At 39.2% G+C, this 15,132-nt stretch overlaps 1 protein-coding gene across 1 annotated transcript in view; it reads right to left on the bottom strand.

Annotated features, from left to right (window-relative positions):
- Ptcd3 (pentatricopeptide repeat domain 3) overlaps positions 1–15,132 on the bottom strand; it is a 37,426-nt gene that overhangs the window by 16,899 nt on the left and 5,395 nt on the right. Inside the window, exons 4-8 of the mRNA XM_013035451.1 lie at positions 11,851–11,896; positions 7,260–7,328; positions 6,573–6,677; positions 4,816–4,939; positions 1,679–1,794 (exon numbers count right to left, since the gene is read on the bottom strand). Of these exons, the coding sequence (XP_012890905.1) occupies positions 1,679–1,794; positions 4,816–4,939; positions 6,573–6,677; positions 7,260–7,328; positions 11,851–11,896 (460 nt within the window). The remainder of the gene's footprint in view (positions 1–1,678; positions 1,795–4,815; positions 4,940–6,572; positions 6,678–7,259; positions 7,329–11,850; positions 11,897–15,132) is intronic.

The following is a 15,132-nucleotide window of genomic DNA, read 5'->3' as shown; positions in this document are numbered from 1 at the left end:
CCTGAATTTTGACTATAAGCAAAGATAACAAGCAAGTAAGGAATTTTCAATTTAATGGTGATCAAAAAGTTTCAATCCCAACGGATATGGCTACAAATATTTGGATCAGTGGTTTCAGGTCAGGATTGTCAACCTTTATGTTGATGTACTTTCATGATACTTATAAGCACTTACTTTCCATACTCATAAGCATTTACACTATTGCTCTCAATAGCCATTCAACATTCTTACCAAATTTGACAATCCACTATTAGATATCTAGATTGTTTTACTTGCAATTACAGGTAAAAGCAAATACTTATGAAAAATAGCACACACATATTTGTGTTCAGCTGATCCAAAGGATTCCTTGTAATTTATTTTATTATTTAAAAAAAATTTCTTTTGGCCAGAGCTGGGGCTTGAACTGAGGGTCTGGGCACTGTCCATGGGCTTTTTTTGCTCAAGGTTATCACTTTACCACAAGACACAGTGCCACTACTGGCTTTTTCTATTTATGTGGCACTGAGGAATCAAACCCAGGACTTCATGCATGCTAAGCAAGCACTCTTCCACTGAGTCATATTCCCAACCCCTTGTAATTTACTTTAAAAGTGAAACTATTGGGTTTGAGAGAAGCTATGACTCCACCTGCAGGCAGCCTATGGCACAATTATGTTTGTAATATCTCTGGCCTTGCTCCTCTCTGCCCTTATAAGCATGCACTTCTGAGGGTCATGGCAATGGAGATTTTTTCTGGACCATTTTACATCACATTGTCACCTGAATGATAGAAAGGCTGACTCAAACATATCTTCTCAAAGCTGTGTCTGCATGTGGGACAGGAATGGACAAAATAGGAGCTGAGAGTTGGTGGCTTACATCTATAATCCTAGCTACTCTGAGGCTAAGATCTGGTTCAAAGCCAGAAAAATCTATGACTCATCTCCAGTAACCACCAAAAAGTCAGAAGTGGAGCTGTGGCTCAAGTGGTAGAGCACTAGTCTTGAGCAAAAAAGCTCAAGGACAGCACCCAGACCATGAGTTCAAGCCCCATGACTGGCACCAATAACAAGCAACTAATTGATCAATAAAATAAAACAAAAACAAAAATTCTAAGGGAGCTAAGGTTAAAACAATTCTTGAAGTCTCTTTCAAGTCAGGTCTTAGTGACTCACACCTGTAACCCCAGCTACTCAGGAGGCTGAGATTTGGAGGATCAAGCCAGCATGAGCAGAAAAGTACATCTCCAACATAACTGGCAAAATACTAAAATGGATATGTGGTTCAAGTGGTAAAGTGCCAACCAAGTAAGGAAGCAAGAATAAGGTCCTGGTCTGGGAATGTGGCTTAGTGGTAGAGTGCTTGCCTAGCATGCATGAAGCCCTGGGTTTGAGTCCTCAGTACCACATACACAGAAAAAAGCTGGAAGTGATGCTGTGGCTCAAGTGGTAGAGTGGAGCCTTGAGCAAAAGAAGCTCAGGGACAGTGCCCAGGCCCTGAGTTCCAGCCCCAGGACTGGCAACAAAAAAAATGAAAGAAAAAAAAAAGAATCAGGTCCTGAGTTCAAATCCTAGGACCAGAAAGAAAAAGCTAAAAGAGAAGTCCCTCTGACACATGGCACAAGCATCTGTCCTATTTGGAGAAGACATTACGTTTTAAACAAAACAACAAAGAAATTAATGCCAAAAGTTATTACCAAGTCTTCTGACTGTTGAGGCTGTTGAAAATGAAAATCAGATGGGGGTTCCTGGTCACCATAGTAACACAATAAATCCAAGAGACTATTAGTTGTTTCAAGGGAGACAGTGGTTCCTATGGATAGAAGAGAAAAAGAGAAAGAAACCTTCAAATTCCTAAAAACAAAAACTTGTTAGGCCAAGCATTGGTGGGTTACACCTGTAATCCTAGCTACTCAGGAGGGTGAGATCTGAGGGTGATGGTTCAAAGCCAGCCTGGGCAGAAAGTTTTCAAGACACTAATCTCTGCTCCAGTCCCCTCCAAAAAGAAAAAAGCCAGAAGTGGAGGTGTGGCTCAAATAGTAAAGTGCTAGCCTTGAGCCAAAAAAGCTTTGTGACAGTGACCAGGTCCTCAGTTCAAGCCCCAGGATAGGCACCAAAAAACAGAAAAGAAACAAAAACTTATTAGATTAAAATTACTCACTTTTTCCACTAGAGGTTATTTTCTTGGCTATATACTATCACCTACCACTTTATTAAGGAATGAATAGTTTAGTAGGAACTCTACTCACTTTTCCACTAGCAGTATTTTTTTCTTGGCTACATAGTTAGTCCCACCTACAACTCTATCAATTAATTCTAATTGGGGGGTGGGGAGAAACAGAACAGTAAGCTTCTCTAGTCTGAAACAAGGTAGTCTGGCCATCATTCACTCAACAACTTAAATACTTTGACTGAAAAGTCTCACCTGTATAATTTGACAAAGACGAAACTTGAGTATATGCCCATTAAATTTATGCAGCTTATTTTCTTTACATTTCTACCCATGCTTACAATGAATTCCAATCAACCTTACCCCTGTCACTAGTATCCCACTGGTCTTAGAGAAACCATCTCCTCTATAAAATGAATACGCTTCAAACTATAACTACTTATTTATACTGGCCCAGATCCATTTGAAAAAATATGAATACAATTATTTTGCTTACATCTAGACTCTCACTAAAAACTCGCCTAGAAATACTAGCATAACTGCCTGTCTATAATAAGACATTTTTTTCTTCTGTGTGCCAGTGCTTGCGCTTGAACTTGGGGGATGGCTGCTGCCCCTGAGCTTTTTTGCTTATGGTTAGTGCTCTACCAATTGAGCAATAGCTCCAGTTCTAGCTTTTTGCAGTTAATTGGAAATAGGAGTCTCAAGAATTTTCCTCCCTGGGCTGGCTTTGAATAGCAATCCTCAGATCTCAGACTCCTGAATAGCTAGGATTATGGGCATGGGCCACCGGTTCCTGGACTGTAGTAGAGGTTTTTTTGTTGTTGTTGGTTGTGGGGCCTGAACTCTGGGCTTGGGCACTGTCTCTCAGCTCTTCAGCTCAATACTAACACCCTACCACTTGAGGTACAGCACCACTTCTGACTTTTTCTGCTTATGTAGTGCTGAGAAATCAAACCCAGAGCTTCATGCACGCAAGGCAAGCAATCTACCACTGAACTACCTTCCCAGCCCCTATAGTAGACTTTTAAAAGTAAATTTACAAACTCTAATGCCCAAAACCTTATGGTCCTTCTTAGCAATTGTTAAAAAGGAAGAAAGGACACAGGAAAGAAAATCATGAGCTATTATTTACTATTTTAAAAGAAAAGCAACTCTATCTTTCAAATCAAATCTAGCTTTTTTTCCTTGCATGTGTGTATGTGTGTGTGTATACCAAGGCTTGAACTCAGGGCCTCATGCTCTAATTTGACTTTTTTGCTCACAAGTGGAGCTCTACCATCTCCAGTTGGTCATATCGTTCTACATAAAGTACATCAAGTGATATTTTCCAAGAAATGTATTCATTATCTGGTTTATGCAATTATTACCTTACTATCATCTTTACAATAATAAAAAACAAAGAAGGTTAAAAAATCAAGTAAAAATGCACTTCAGGAAAAGAAGAGGAGGTACAGAGAAGACATAAGCCATAAAGAATGTAACTGACACTGGGTGCGTCAGTTACCACCCAGAGCAGAGAAATCCATGAAACACCTATATCCCACTAACCAACAAAAAAGCCAGAAGTAGATAGATGTATGGCTCAAGTGGTAGAGTGCTAGCCTTGAGTAAAAAAGTTCAAGTTCTAGTATTGGCACAAGAAGAAAGGAAGAGAGGAAGGGAGAAAAGGAGAAACAAACTTAACTAGGCCTTATATCTCAAAGCTGCATGATTCTGAAAAAAAAAAAATGGGTCCTTATCCAAAAACAACCAGTATAAAGTTGCTGTAACTAAAGCACACCAACTGATAAGGTGTAAAATTAAGTATGTGAAATGTCTAGCAGAATATTAGTACTTACTAGGTGCTTGGTAGTAAGATTTTCGATGATTTCCTCCCCTAGTATGTAGGCGTTGTTACTGAGCTATGCTTCTGAATAACTGCTTGTACCAATACTAGTATAGGTACAACTAGAAAAAGACAAACATTAGCACTGGAAATCTGAATGCTCATTTATATTGTGCTGTTCATGTTCAACAAGCAGAGGGAAAGCTTTCTAAATTAATAATGTGTTACCATCATTCACCTGTACATATAAAGTGATAGCAGGCTGTAAACTAATATTCTCAACACAGCCTTATGCAAGTGTTTCTTGTTTCCAGTTCTACATTGAATGATTTAGTCCAGTTTTCTTCTCTTCCACATTAGTACATCTTTATCTTAAATCACTAAACAGCACCGGGACTACAAAAACTTCTAGAGGCTCTGAGAAAGTGACTTTCAAGGTCATAGAACAATTTGTGTCAGTGATATCTATAACAATATCAAGACCTCGCTTTACTAAATATTTCTTGTATGGCTAATGTGGCTCACCCTTCTAAATATACTTCCAAGAATATAGAAAAACTGACTAATGTATATAAATGCCTAATGTTAAAACAGAAGCTAAGGAAGAATGGCTACGTACCTTCTCTACCAGTGCTATAGCATGATTAACTAATAAAGTATACACAATTTAAAACTAAAGTGGAACATTAAGTATTTACTAAACTACTGAAAACAGAAGCAACACAGCTATCAAGCAGATCAAGCACCCTACTGGTAACTTTTATTCAAAACTATGTGGATTATGTAAGTGCCATCCCATGTTTCTAGACGGACTTGAGTTAAAATGAGTCAGTCACCTGCTTGTAAGAGTTGATCAAAGAGGTTCACAGAAGCCTTAACTTTTTTGAGTTTGATTCGTTCCTTCAGGGCAGCTTCACTTACACCTTCAATCTGAGGTTCTAAGTACTCAGGCATTAAGCACTAGGAAAGCAAATTGGTTTAAGTTAACACAAATAAGAGATAAGATAGTCATTTAAGACAGAGCTTTTAGCATCAATATACCAAGATAAACTTTACTGCTCTAATTCATGTTTCCTGCACCAGACATTATTTAGCATGTAAACATACATGTTTTAGTAGGTAATATTAACTGGGAAAAAAAATAAAGACAAAATGATAAACTTCCTTAGTCTGAAGCAAGGTTGCATGGGCATCTCCCACCTTAAGAATTTACAAGTCTCAAATATAAATATCCAATGTATATCTGAAAACCCATAGGGGTCCCAACTACATAACTTTACAATGTTTTTCTTCCTCTTTATCCCCAATCTTGACCAAAGGTGTCAGAATGCACCTAAGTTGCAAAGACCAAAGTCTCTATCCTTGATGCTGCTTTTCTTCTAAACATTCAATTCCACCACAGTATGCTGAGTTTAACTCATTCACTAATTTATTCAACTACATTTTGATATGGATATTTCACTCAAGGCACTACACGAGGAACTAAGGATTAAGACGAAGGAAGAAAAGAAGAGATATTCTCTATGATTAAAGTCCTAAACTTCGGAAGTCTAGTGGAGAAAATAGGCTTAAACAAATATTTACAGGTCTGAAGGTATAATGCTTCCATAAGGCCCTGGGCTCCACCTCTAGCACCAGAAGAACAAAAAGAAACCATTAGAATATAACAGGAAATGGTGCTGCCCACCATGGAGAAAGGAGGCCTTTTTGCAAGGTTTCAAGTGATAGAGGACCTTCAAATCCAGCCTGGGCAGAAAAGTCAGAGGTTCAAACAATCAACCAGCAAAATTCCAGACTGGGGGAGTGACTTAAGAATTGAGGTAATTGGGGCTGGGAAGGTGGCTCAGTGGAAGAGCACTTGCCTTGCATGCATGAGGCCCTGGGTTCGATTCCTCAGCACCACATAAGCAAAAAGAAAAAAAAGCCAGAAGTGGCCCTGTGGCTCAAGTGGTAGAGTGCTAGCCTTGAGCTGAAGAGCTGAGGGACAGTGCCCAGGCCCAGAGTTCAGGTCCCATGACCGGACCCCTCCTCCCACCAAAAAAAGAATTGAGGTAAGTATATCTGCTCATAAACGTGTGTGTGCGTGCGCGTGCACACACACGTGTGGAGGGTGTGTGTGGGGGGATGGTATCTGTCTTGCTCCCCAATGTACTGATGGAATTAAATACATAGTACTAAGTAAATAGACACCAGGTACTTCAGGGTACTACAGGACTGAAAACAAAGAGGTAGTCAAAATATTATCTATAATGTCAAAGCAGAGGGACTGACCTAGATACACAGAATGCTAAATAGAGTATGAGGATCACTGAAACAGAGAGAACAAATAATAAAAAGACAATAAATAGAAACCTGAGAAAGACATCACTTGTTAGGGACAGAGAGCTAATAAAAGAGACAAGAAAGGAATAGTTATCATTAAGAGTGTAGCATAACAGAAGCCAAAGAGGTAAATATGAGGCTGAAGAGCAAATCCATGCAAGAGAAGGTTAGTAAAGGGGTTTCATTTGAATACTGAGAGCACTCAAATAGTAAATATTAGCTATGAAAATATGATTTAAGTTATATGAAAAACATAACTCCTTGTCCTTACCGGTATATGAGGTTCAGCTATGTCCTTCTGAAAATACTTGGGGTATGAATTAATAATAAACCTTGCTGCAGTCTCTCCAGACTTCTTCGCCAATAAAAATGAACGCTATATGAAAAAAGCAATACATACAAATTGGCATTTACATGTAATTTAGACTGGAGTAAGTTCAAAGTTACATGCCCAGAAAAAAATTCCTCTCTTCCTGCAAGAATGCAACAATACATGAAACCCCAATAAGAACTCAAATTATGTAACGAAGCATGGTGGTATACACCTACAATCCTAGCCACTGGGCAGGTGAAGCAGGGGGATTGAATTCAGGGCCAGCCCAGGATTCAGGGTAAGACACCCTATTAAAGAAACAAATTAAGTACTTTATATATCCAACTCTCCTAATGAAGGTGACACAATTTCAGGCCATATTTTATCTAGATCTCAAAGTATATAAAACAACAGTTAAACTGAAATCGTTTGTTCCAGTGTTAAAAAGCCCTAATATTAAGTAAAAACTAAAACATTCCCCAAAGACAACAGCAAAAAGTTTTTTGAAAAGTAATGGTTTAGTCTGGTAATTTGTCACTAACTATACATTGTTTCAAAGATTTAAGCATCTTTGCCTTCTTACACACTAACCAGTAAGATTAAGAAGAAAAAGAGGTACTAGAAATGTTACATGAAAATACTCACTGATTCCACAGCGGATATGGGTATAAGGTAAGGGTCATCATGAAATACATAAGGGACAGCTGTGGGGTCCTGTAAAGAAACAGACATCTTTTTAGATCTAATAAAGCCTTATGAATTTTAGTTATGAACATAAATTCCGTAAACTGATTTTTGTTTTGTGTCGTGGGGCTTGAACTTGTGCTCTTGCTCAGTTTTCTTTTTTTTTCTCTCTCTCAGTTTTCTTGTACAAGGCAAGAAAACTCACTACTCCTCCAGTCTGGCATTTTGGTTAATTGGAGATAGAGTCCCAGCTTTTTAGTTACATGCACATAATATACCTGCATGTAATATACATATAAACATATATACAGATTATATATATCTCTAAGGAAACAGAAAACACATTACTAACATATCACTGTACTATCAACTCAATAAGCCTGTTCTACAGTTATGCAAAACGTAAAGCAAGAGCTGAGCACCAGTGGCTCACACCTGTAATCCTAAAGCTACTCTGGAGGCTGAGATTTGAGGATTACAATTCAAAGCCAGCCTGGGCAGAAAAGTCTGTGAGACTCATCTCTAATTAACTACCAGAAAAGCCAGAAGCAGAGCTGTGATTCAAATGGTAGAGTATGAGCCTTGAGCAAAAATGCTAAGGGACAGCACTCAGACCCTGGCTCAAGCACTAGGACCGGCAAAATGACAACAAACAAACTTACATAAGTAATGGCTTAAATCCCCATACCTGTATGCTAAGACTTCTACTATTTTAAACTCTAAATTAGGTCATCTGAACAGAATGTCCATTTAGAATTAATTTAGGAATACAGACTATTCTCCTCAGTCCCCTATCTCATCCTCTGGGGCTTTGTAAATAGCAAAACGTCACCCTGTATTTTAAACCTCTTGAATAGGGTCCTTAACACCTCATCTTAGTAACTAGAAGTTGCCTGAGGCAGATTCCCTGAAGCTAGAAAGGAAAAGCTTTCTGAAGCAGTTTCTCGCTCTAGCTTTCGCAGCCATTTGTGAGCCATGCCACAAGTGAGGCTCTTCTCATAGAACTCAACCAAACACAAGATGACTAAATGGTAGTACTGATGACAAGTGTTTGGAATGTGGATATTGGATAGAAAATTAGCAAGCCTGAAAGCACTATCTGTCAAAAGGCCTGTTTCTAAGGATGGTCCATAACTGGTATTCAGGACCTTGGATTCTGTGAATATTCTCAACATTCCTAGACCTGGTAAACATGGCTTGCTGGGCTTAAGCTTTTGTCCAATGTGGTTTATTTTCAACTACTTTCCTTCTGTAAGTATGGAACCTGGTATGTTAGCTATAGTTTGCCTGAATAATATCTACTAAGCCTTTTTGGTAGCCTTTTCACATGTGATTACTTGCCGCTGGAAGAACTGAATATATCCCACGCAGTTTTATTAGGGAGGGTCATCTTTTGAAAGATAAATAATAGTTTTATTAATGTAAAACAAGACAGAAAGACGCCTAAGACAATTCCCAAAACTTAAGACTAAGTAATTATAAGGCTGGAATAGTCAAGAGGAAGATGGTAAAAGAACTAGTTTAGAGGGAAAGGGTTTGGTTTTGTACATGTTAAGGTCTTCATCATACTTACAAGTATACAAGTTTCCTACTTGACATTGCTGTCTTTCCTAGAATTTATTTGGGTGGGGGGAGATGGGAAGGGGAAACAAAGGAGGAGGCCACAATGCTTGGTAAGAAATGTACTCATTATCTTATCCATGTAATTGTAACCCCTCTGTACAGTATTTTCACAATAAAAATAAATTAAAAAAGTAAAAAAAAAGGAATTTTTTTGACTGTATCACAATCCAGCTAAAAATTCTTCAATAGGCAGCTGGGTGCTGGTGGTTCATACCTATCATCCTAGCTACAAGGGAACGCTGAGAACCAGCAAAAAAGACAGGCTGGTGGTGTGACCAAATGGTAGAATACCAGCCAAACAAGCCTGGGACCCTCAGTTCAAAAGCTGGAATTGGCAAAAAATTAAAAGTTAAAATTAAAAAAACAACAGTATCCATGATATTACCTCACCTCCTTTCACATCCAATTCCTGATTCCCACTATACCAAACTACTCATCTATGCCTTTGCATCTCTGCCTGTGGTGCTGCCTCTGCCAAGAACACTCTTTCCTACCACTACCATATACTCCTTCTCACTTTCCATCCATAAAGCTAAGAATCAGTTCTTCTATTCCGTTACCATTTTGGGTGATGTAGCTCACTGGCACTTCCCCTTTATAGTCTACTCATGAAAGGAAACCATCTCGGAATTCTATATCCAATACAGTGCTTACCATTAACCACTGTGGGGGTAAAGGTATGGTTGGTGTATTAATTAAAAAAAGTAAAAACAAAAATAGCACATTATCTTTTAGACTTTATTGGCCAAACCTTAAACAACTCTACATATTATTCTCTACAACTTCTTTAGTTGAAATACTGAGACTAATCTCAGTCATTTCTCTGAGTGCCTGCTTATGGCACTTATGAGTTGCTAAAAATCTCAATGCTTTTCAAGTAGAGAGATAATACCAAACTCCATAGAGGCACATAACCTATCTCCTGTATACTCTAAGGATTATTTTGTTTTATTTGTGCCAGTACTGAGGCTTGAACTCAGGACACGGGCACTGTTCCTTAGCTTTTTCACTCAAGGCTAATACTCTACCAGTTGAGCATCAGCTTTATTTCCAGCTTTTTGGTGATTAACTGGAGATAGAGTCTCTCAGATTTTACTGCCCAGGCTGGCTTCTGACTGTGATCCTCAGATCTCAGCTTCCCAACTAACCTATTCTAGATTATTTAAACTATCTTTTTTGTCAGTCATGGGGCTTGAACTCTGGGCCTGGGCACTGTTCTTCAGCTCTTGAGCTCAAGGCAAGAGCTCTACCACTTGAGCCACATTGCCACTTCCAGTTTTCTGATGGTTAATTGGAGATAAAGAGTGTCATGGACTTTCCTGCCCAGGCTGGCTTTGAACCATGATCCTCAGGTCTCAGCCTCCTGTGTAGCTAGGATTATAGGCATGAGCCACCAACACCTGGCTTAAAGTATCTTATATAATGTAATAGTTGTAGGAATGCAAATAGTTGTAGGAATGAGACAAGAAAAAAAAAGATCTGGGGGCTGGGAAGGTGGCTCAGTGGTAGAGCGCTTGCCTTGCATGCTCGAGGCCCTGGGTTCGATTCCTCAGCACCACATAAGCAAAAAGAAAAAAGCCGGAAGTGGCACTGTGGCTTAAGTGGTAGAGCACTAGCCTTGAGCTGAAGAGCTGAGGGACAGCGCCCAGGCCCAGAGTTCAGGCCCCACGACCGGACCCAAAAAAAAAAAAGATCTGAACCTAATCTACAGATGCAAATGGTTTTTTTCAAAAATGTCCCAGATGGGAAAACTCAAGAATATGGAAGGCTGACTATTATTTAAAACTTCTTTCTCAAAAACTATGATGAAGTAAAATATACTCAATACTGTAAGTTTAATATCTATCTGCAATAGAGAACATTTCTAGCTACCAATGAAATCTACACATACATAGTCAAAAGATTTAATCAGATTCTCTCTCATAGTTGAAATTATAAGTGGTTTCTAGCTAATGAAAAACGATTAAGCAGAAAGTTCTGTGTATGATGTACTTCCTAAAATTTGTATCCCCTTCCTTCTATGGACTAGTCTGAATTCAGGGTTTTGAGCAGGTGTTCTACCATTTGAGCTACACTCTCAGCCCAATATTCTATTCTTGCATGTCAACAAAGCAACTGACAAAAATAGGATTAGCAGTAGCAACAATGAAATATATTCAGCATTTCTTTTGTGATACTTAATTCTCACAATAACCTTGAAGTTTGGTGATCCAAGTTAGACAGGGAAACAAGCAAGCACCAAGAGATAAAGTAACTTGCTTATATTGTTCACCTAGTAAACCACTAGAATTCATCAGGACTTTTTATTTTTATCCTGGTGTTGAGAATTGAATTCAGGACCTTGCTCGTATTAAGTACATCTCTTCCTGTGAACTAAAAACTTGGCCCCAGGACTCACTTGTTTTTTTGGAGACAGGGTCGCTTTTTATAGCCCAGGTTGACCTTGAACTTGGAATCCTTCTGTCAGGGTTATAATGGTAAATATATCACCACATCCAGCAGGGCTCACATTTTTAATCATAGCATTATTTCAAGCATGACAAATGACAAGTAAAATCCATTAAGAGATCACCTATTATGGTTACCAAATGAAAACTCAGAAACCCGAGTTTCATTAAGCTTTTCCAGCTATTAATTATTATGGGGGCTGGGAATGTGGCTCAGTGGTAGAGAGCTTGCTTAGAATGCATGAAGTCCTGGGTTTGAATCCTCAGTATCACAGAAAAAGCCAGAAGTAGTGCTGTGGCTCAAGTGGTAGAGTGCTAGCCTTGAACACAGAGAGGCTCAAGGACAGTGCCCAAGCCCTGAGTTCAAGCCCCAGGACTGGCAAAAACCCCAAAAAACAAAAAACCAGTAATATGGTATATAAACACTACATACAGAGATAAATGGCAATGAACTAAGTCAAGGTCTTAACAATCTTACTTACCCTGTTTACTGTGGATGCAAGTGCCTGAAGAACGGCCACTTTATCCCTAAGAATAAAATGACAAGTGAGCCAGGTGCTGGTGCCTCTGCCTACAATCATAGCTACTTAAAAGGCTGATATCTGAGAATCCAAGTTGAAAGGCAATAAAATCCATGAGGCACTAATCTGTAATTAATGAGCAAAAAGCCAGAAGTAGAGGTGTGGCTCAAATGTTATAGCACCAGTATTGAGCAAAACAAACAAACAAAAAAACCCACCTAAGGGACAGTGCCCAAGCCCTGTGCTTAAGCCTAAGCTAGTATCACTACCAAAAAAAAAGCCCAGTTAACCCTCTTTGGTTCTTCACACTCAGAACCAGTGATTCTACTCTTAGTCAATAATTCAATTTAGGTTTCACATATAGCCAGTACTTATCTCCCAAGATCACTAGAACAAATGAGCAAAATGTAGTTCTTTTGCCACCATCAAATGATGATGGTTCATATATGTTCTTCCATTTGCTTCACTGTACTCTCTGTCCTACCCTACTTAGGGCTAATTATTTCCACATTCACCTAATAAAATTGTCTTGTAGCTTTTTAAATCTACTTTCCTTTTTTTTTGGGGGGGGGGACATACATACTAGCATTTGAACTGAGGACTTTTGCTTGCTAGACATGTACTCTTACCACTTGATTCAAGCCTTCAGTCTTTCTTATTATGCATTCTTTCAGGACCACTATTGCCTTTACCATCCACATTGTTGGTTCTTAACTTAGGAAATAAGAGAATGGCTCCTACTGTTATATGCATCCTTACTGAATTCCCAGATTCCCTCTGATGTACCTCCTAGTGTAGCACCGCCTAACTATATATATTACCTGATGACAAGCCCAGTACTGGTAGCTCATGCCTGTAATATTAGCTACTCAGGAGGCTGAGATCAGAGGATCATGGTTCAGTGCCAACCTGGGCAAGAAAGTCCATGAGACCCTTATCTCTACTTAATCACAGAAAAAATGCAGAAGTGGCACTGTGCTTCCCTGTGTAAACTGGGAATGGGAGGCATGTGCCACTGCATCCAGCCTTTCGTGTATCTGGGATAGCAAGTTGCATGCTATTATACCCAGTCATTAAGTCTCAAATAATCTTATGCGTGGGCTAGCCTAGAACCACAATCCCCTGATCTTTGCCTCCCAAGTAGCTAGGATTAAAGCCTTGAGGCCAGAGGCCTTACTGTGCTACTTATTTTTTTATTATAGGATTGTACTTTCTGCCTAGGCACATGCATGAGCCTTGATCCATGCATGCCCATATGCATATGTGTACTTGTACTGGGGTTTGAACTAAGGACTTGGGTATTGTCTCTTAGCTATTTCACTCAAGGCTGGTGTTCTACCACTTGAGCCACATCTGTTTCTGGCTTTTCAGTGGTCAACTGGAGATGAGTCTCAGGGACTCAGATAAAGTCTGTCAGGGCTAGCTTCCAAAGGCAATCCTCAGATCTCAGCCTGAGGAGCTAGGATTAGATGTGAACTACCAATGGCAGGCACAAACCATTTACTTTTAGGCTTCTCATTGTCTCCGGGATAAAAAAAAAAGTCTCAAATTTTTCTGCATGGGCTGGCTTCCAATCATAATCATCCCAATATTAGCCTCTCTGGTAGTACCACAGATCATATTACTTTAAACAGCCAACACAGGCTGACAATGCGGCTTAGTGGTAGAGAGCTTGCCTAGCATGCATGAAGCCCTGGGTTCAATTCCTCAACATCACATAAACAGAGAGGCCGGAAGTAGCACTGTAGCTCAAATGGTAGAACACTAGCTTGAGTACAGAAAGGCTCAGGGACAGTGCCCAGTCAAGAGTTCAAGCCCCAGGACTGGCAAAAAAAAAAAACTATCACAATGAATAAATTTTTAAAAAGAAAGCCTGAAAAACAAAAACAGGGCAGAAGTGCTTGCTGTACAAGCATCAGGAGTGGTGTTTAAGGCCCTGAGTTCAATCCCTAGTACTGTAACAACCAATTTCTAGGTTTACAGGTTAAGGCTAAAGTGTCTGGTGTCTTCTTGTGATTCCACCCCAACTTGAGTTTAATATGCATTTTTTCCCGAATTTTTGAAGGTTCTTTCATTCACATGTAAGCTACCTACTCAAAAAAAAAAAAAAAAAGACAAAAGGAATCAGGCATAGTAGCACACATCTATACAATCCCAGCACCTGGGAGGCTGAGAAAAGAGGGCACGTTTGAGGTCAACATATGCTACATAGTAAAGCCCACTTTTTTTTGGTCAGTCATGGGGCTTGAACTCTGGACCTGGGTGCTGTCCCTCAGATCTTCAGCTCAAGGTGAACACTCTAGCACTTGAGCCACAGAGCCACTTACAGCTTTTTCTGCTTAGGTGCTGCTGAGGAATAGAACCCAGGGCCTCATGCCTTGCCTTGCATGCAAGGCAAGCACTCTACCACTGAGCCACCTTCCCAGTCCCTAGTAAAGCCCTATTTCAAACAAAATAAAAGTTGTTACTATACATTTGTTTATGTTTGACTGTATTATCCACATAAATATACATAGATCAAATTAATAACTTCAAGTGTTTTATGGCATGATAACCATTTTTACTATTCATTCATTGAACAATAGGCATGCAGGCGATTTCTAGCCCTAGGTTATGTAGAATATTCTCATCCATGTCCTTGGGTTATATGCGAGTGTTCTTCCTGAGTGGTTTATCAGTGAGTTACAGAAACAGTAAATTTTGACTCTGCCAATTTTCCCTCCTCTTGTTCCAATTTAGTGTCCCATCAAAAAATACCTTTGAGCCTTCGTTTTCCCATATCCTCTACTTGCATTTCTTTTCTGAATCCAGTTGTCTATGCACTGATTATAACCGGACTCCTTTGTCCTCCTTAAAATAGTTTTTCAATCAGTCATTAACCTCTTTAGACCACCTTTTAGCACACCATATTCATATAGTAAAATACACAAGGACTCCCTACAATTTATTCAGGTCTTCCATGACATCTGTGTGGTCCAAGAAATAGCTTTAAAGATCCTTCACAAAGACAGGCTTTTTTTCTCTCCCGGGTCTGAAAGCACAGATTCCCAAACCTAGAAATCAGAAGGTTTGTACCAAGGGTTTTCCAGTAAAGGGAAAGATATTTTAAGGTTTGCAAACTATAGAATACTTTCTAAACTATGTAGCTCTGAAGTATAGCATAAAAGCAGCTAAAGTTATGTGAACAAGCAAGTAAGTTTGTCCTCCAAAAGTTTAACCTAAATTTGAGTTTCATACAATTTA

This window comes from Dipodomys ordii, unplaced genomic scaffold (assembly GCF_000151885.1).
Source record: "Dipodomys ordii isolate 6190 unplaced genomic scaffold, Dord_2.0 Scaffold212, whole genome shotgun sequence".
Taxonomy (NCBI): domain Eukaryota; kingdom Metazoa; phylum Chordata; class Mammalia; order Rodentia; family Heteromyidae; genus Dipodomys; species Dipodomys ordii.
The sequence above is the reverse complement of the archived record's forward strand: the minus strand, read 5'-3'. Positions and strand labels throughout refer to the sequence as shown.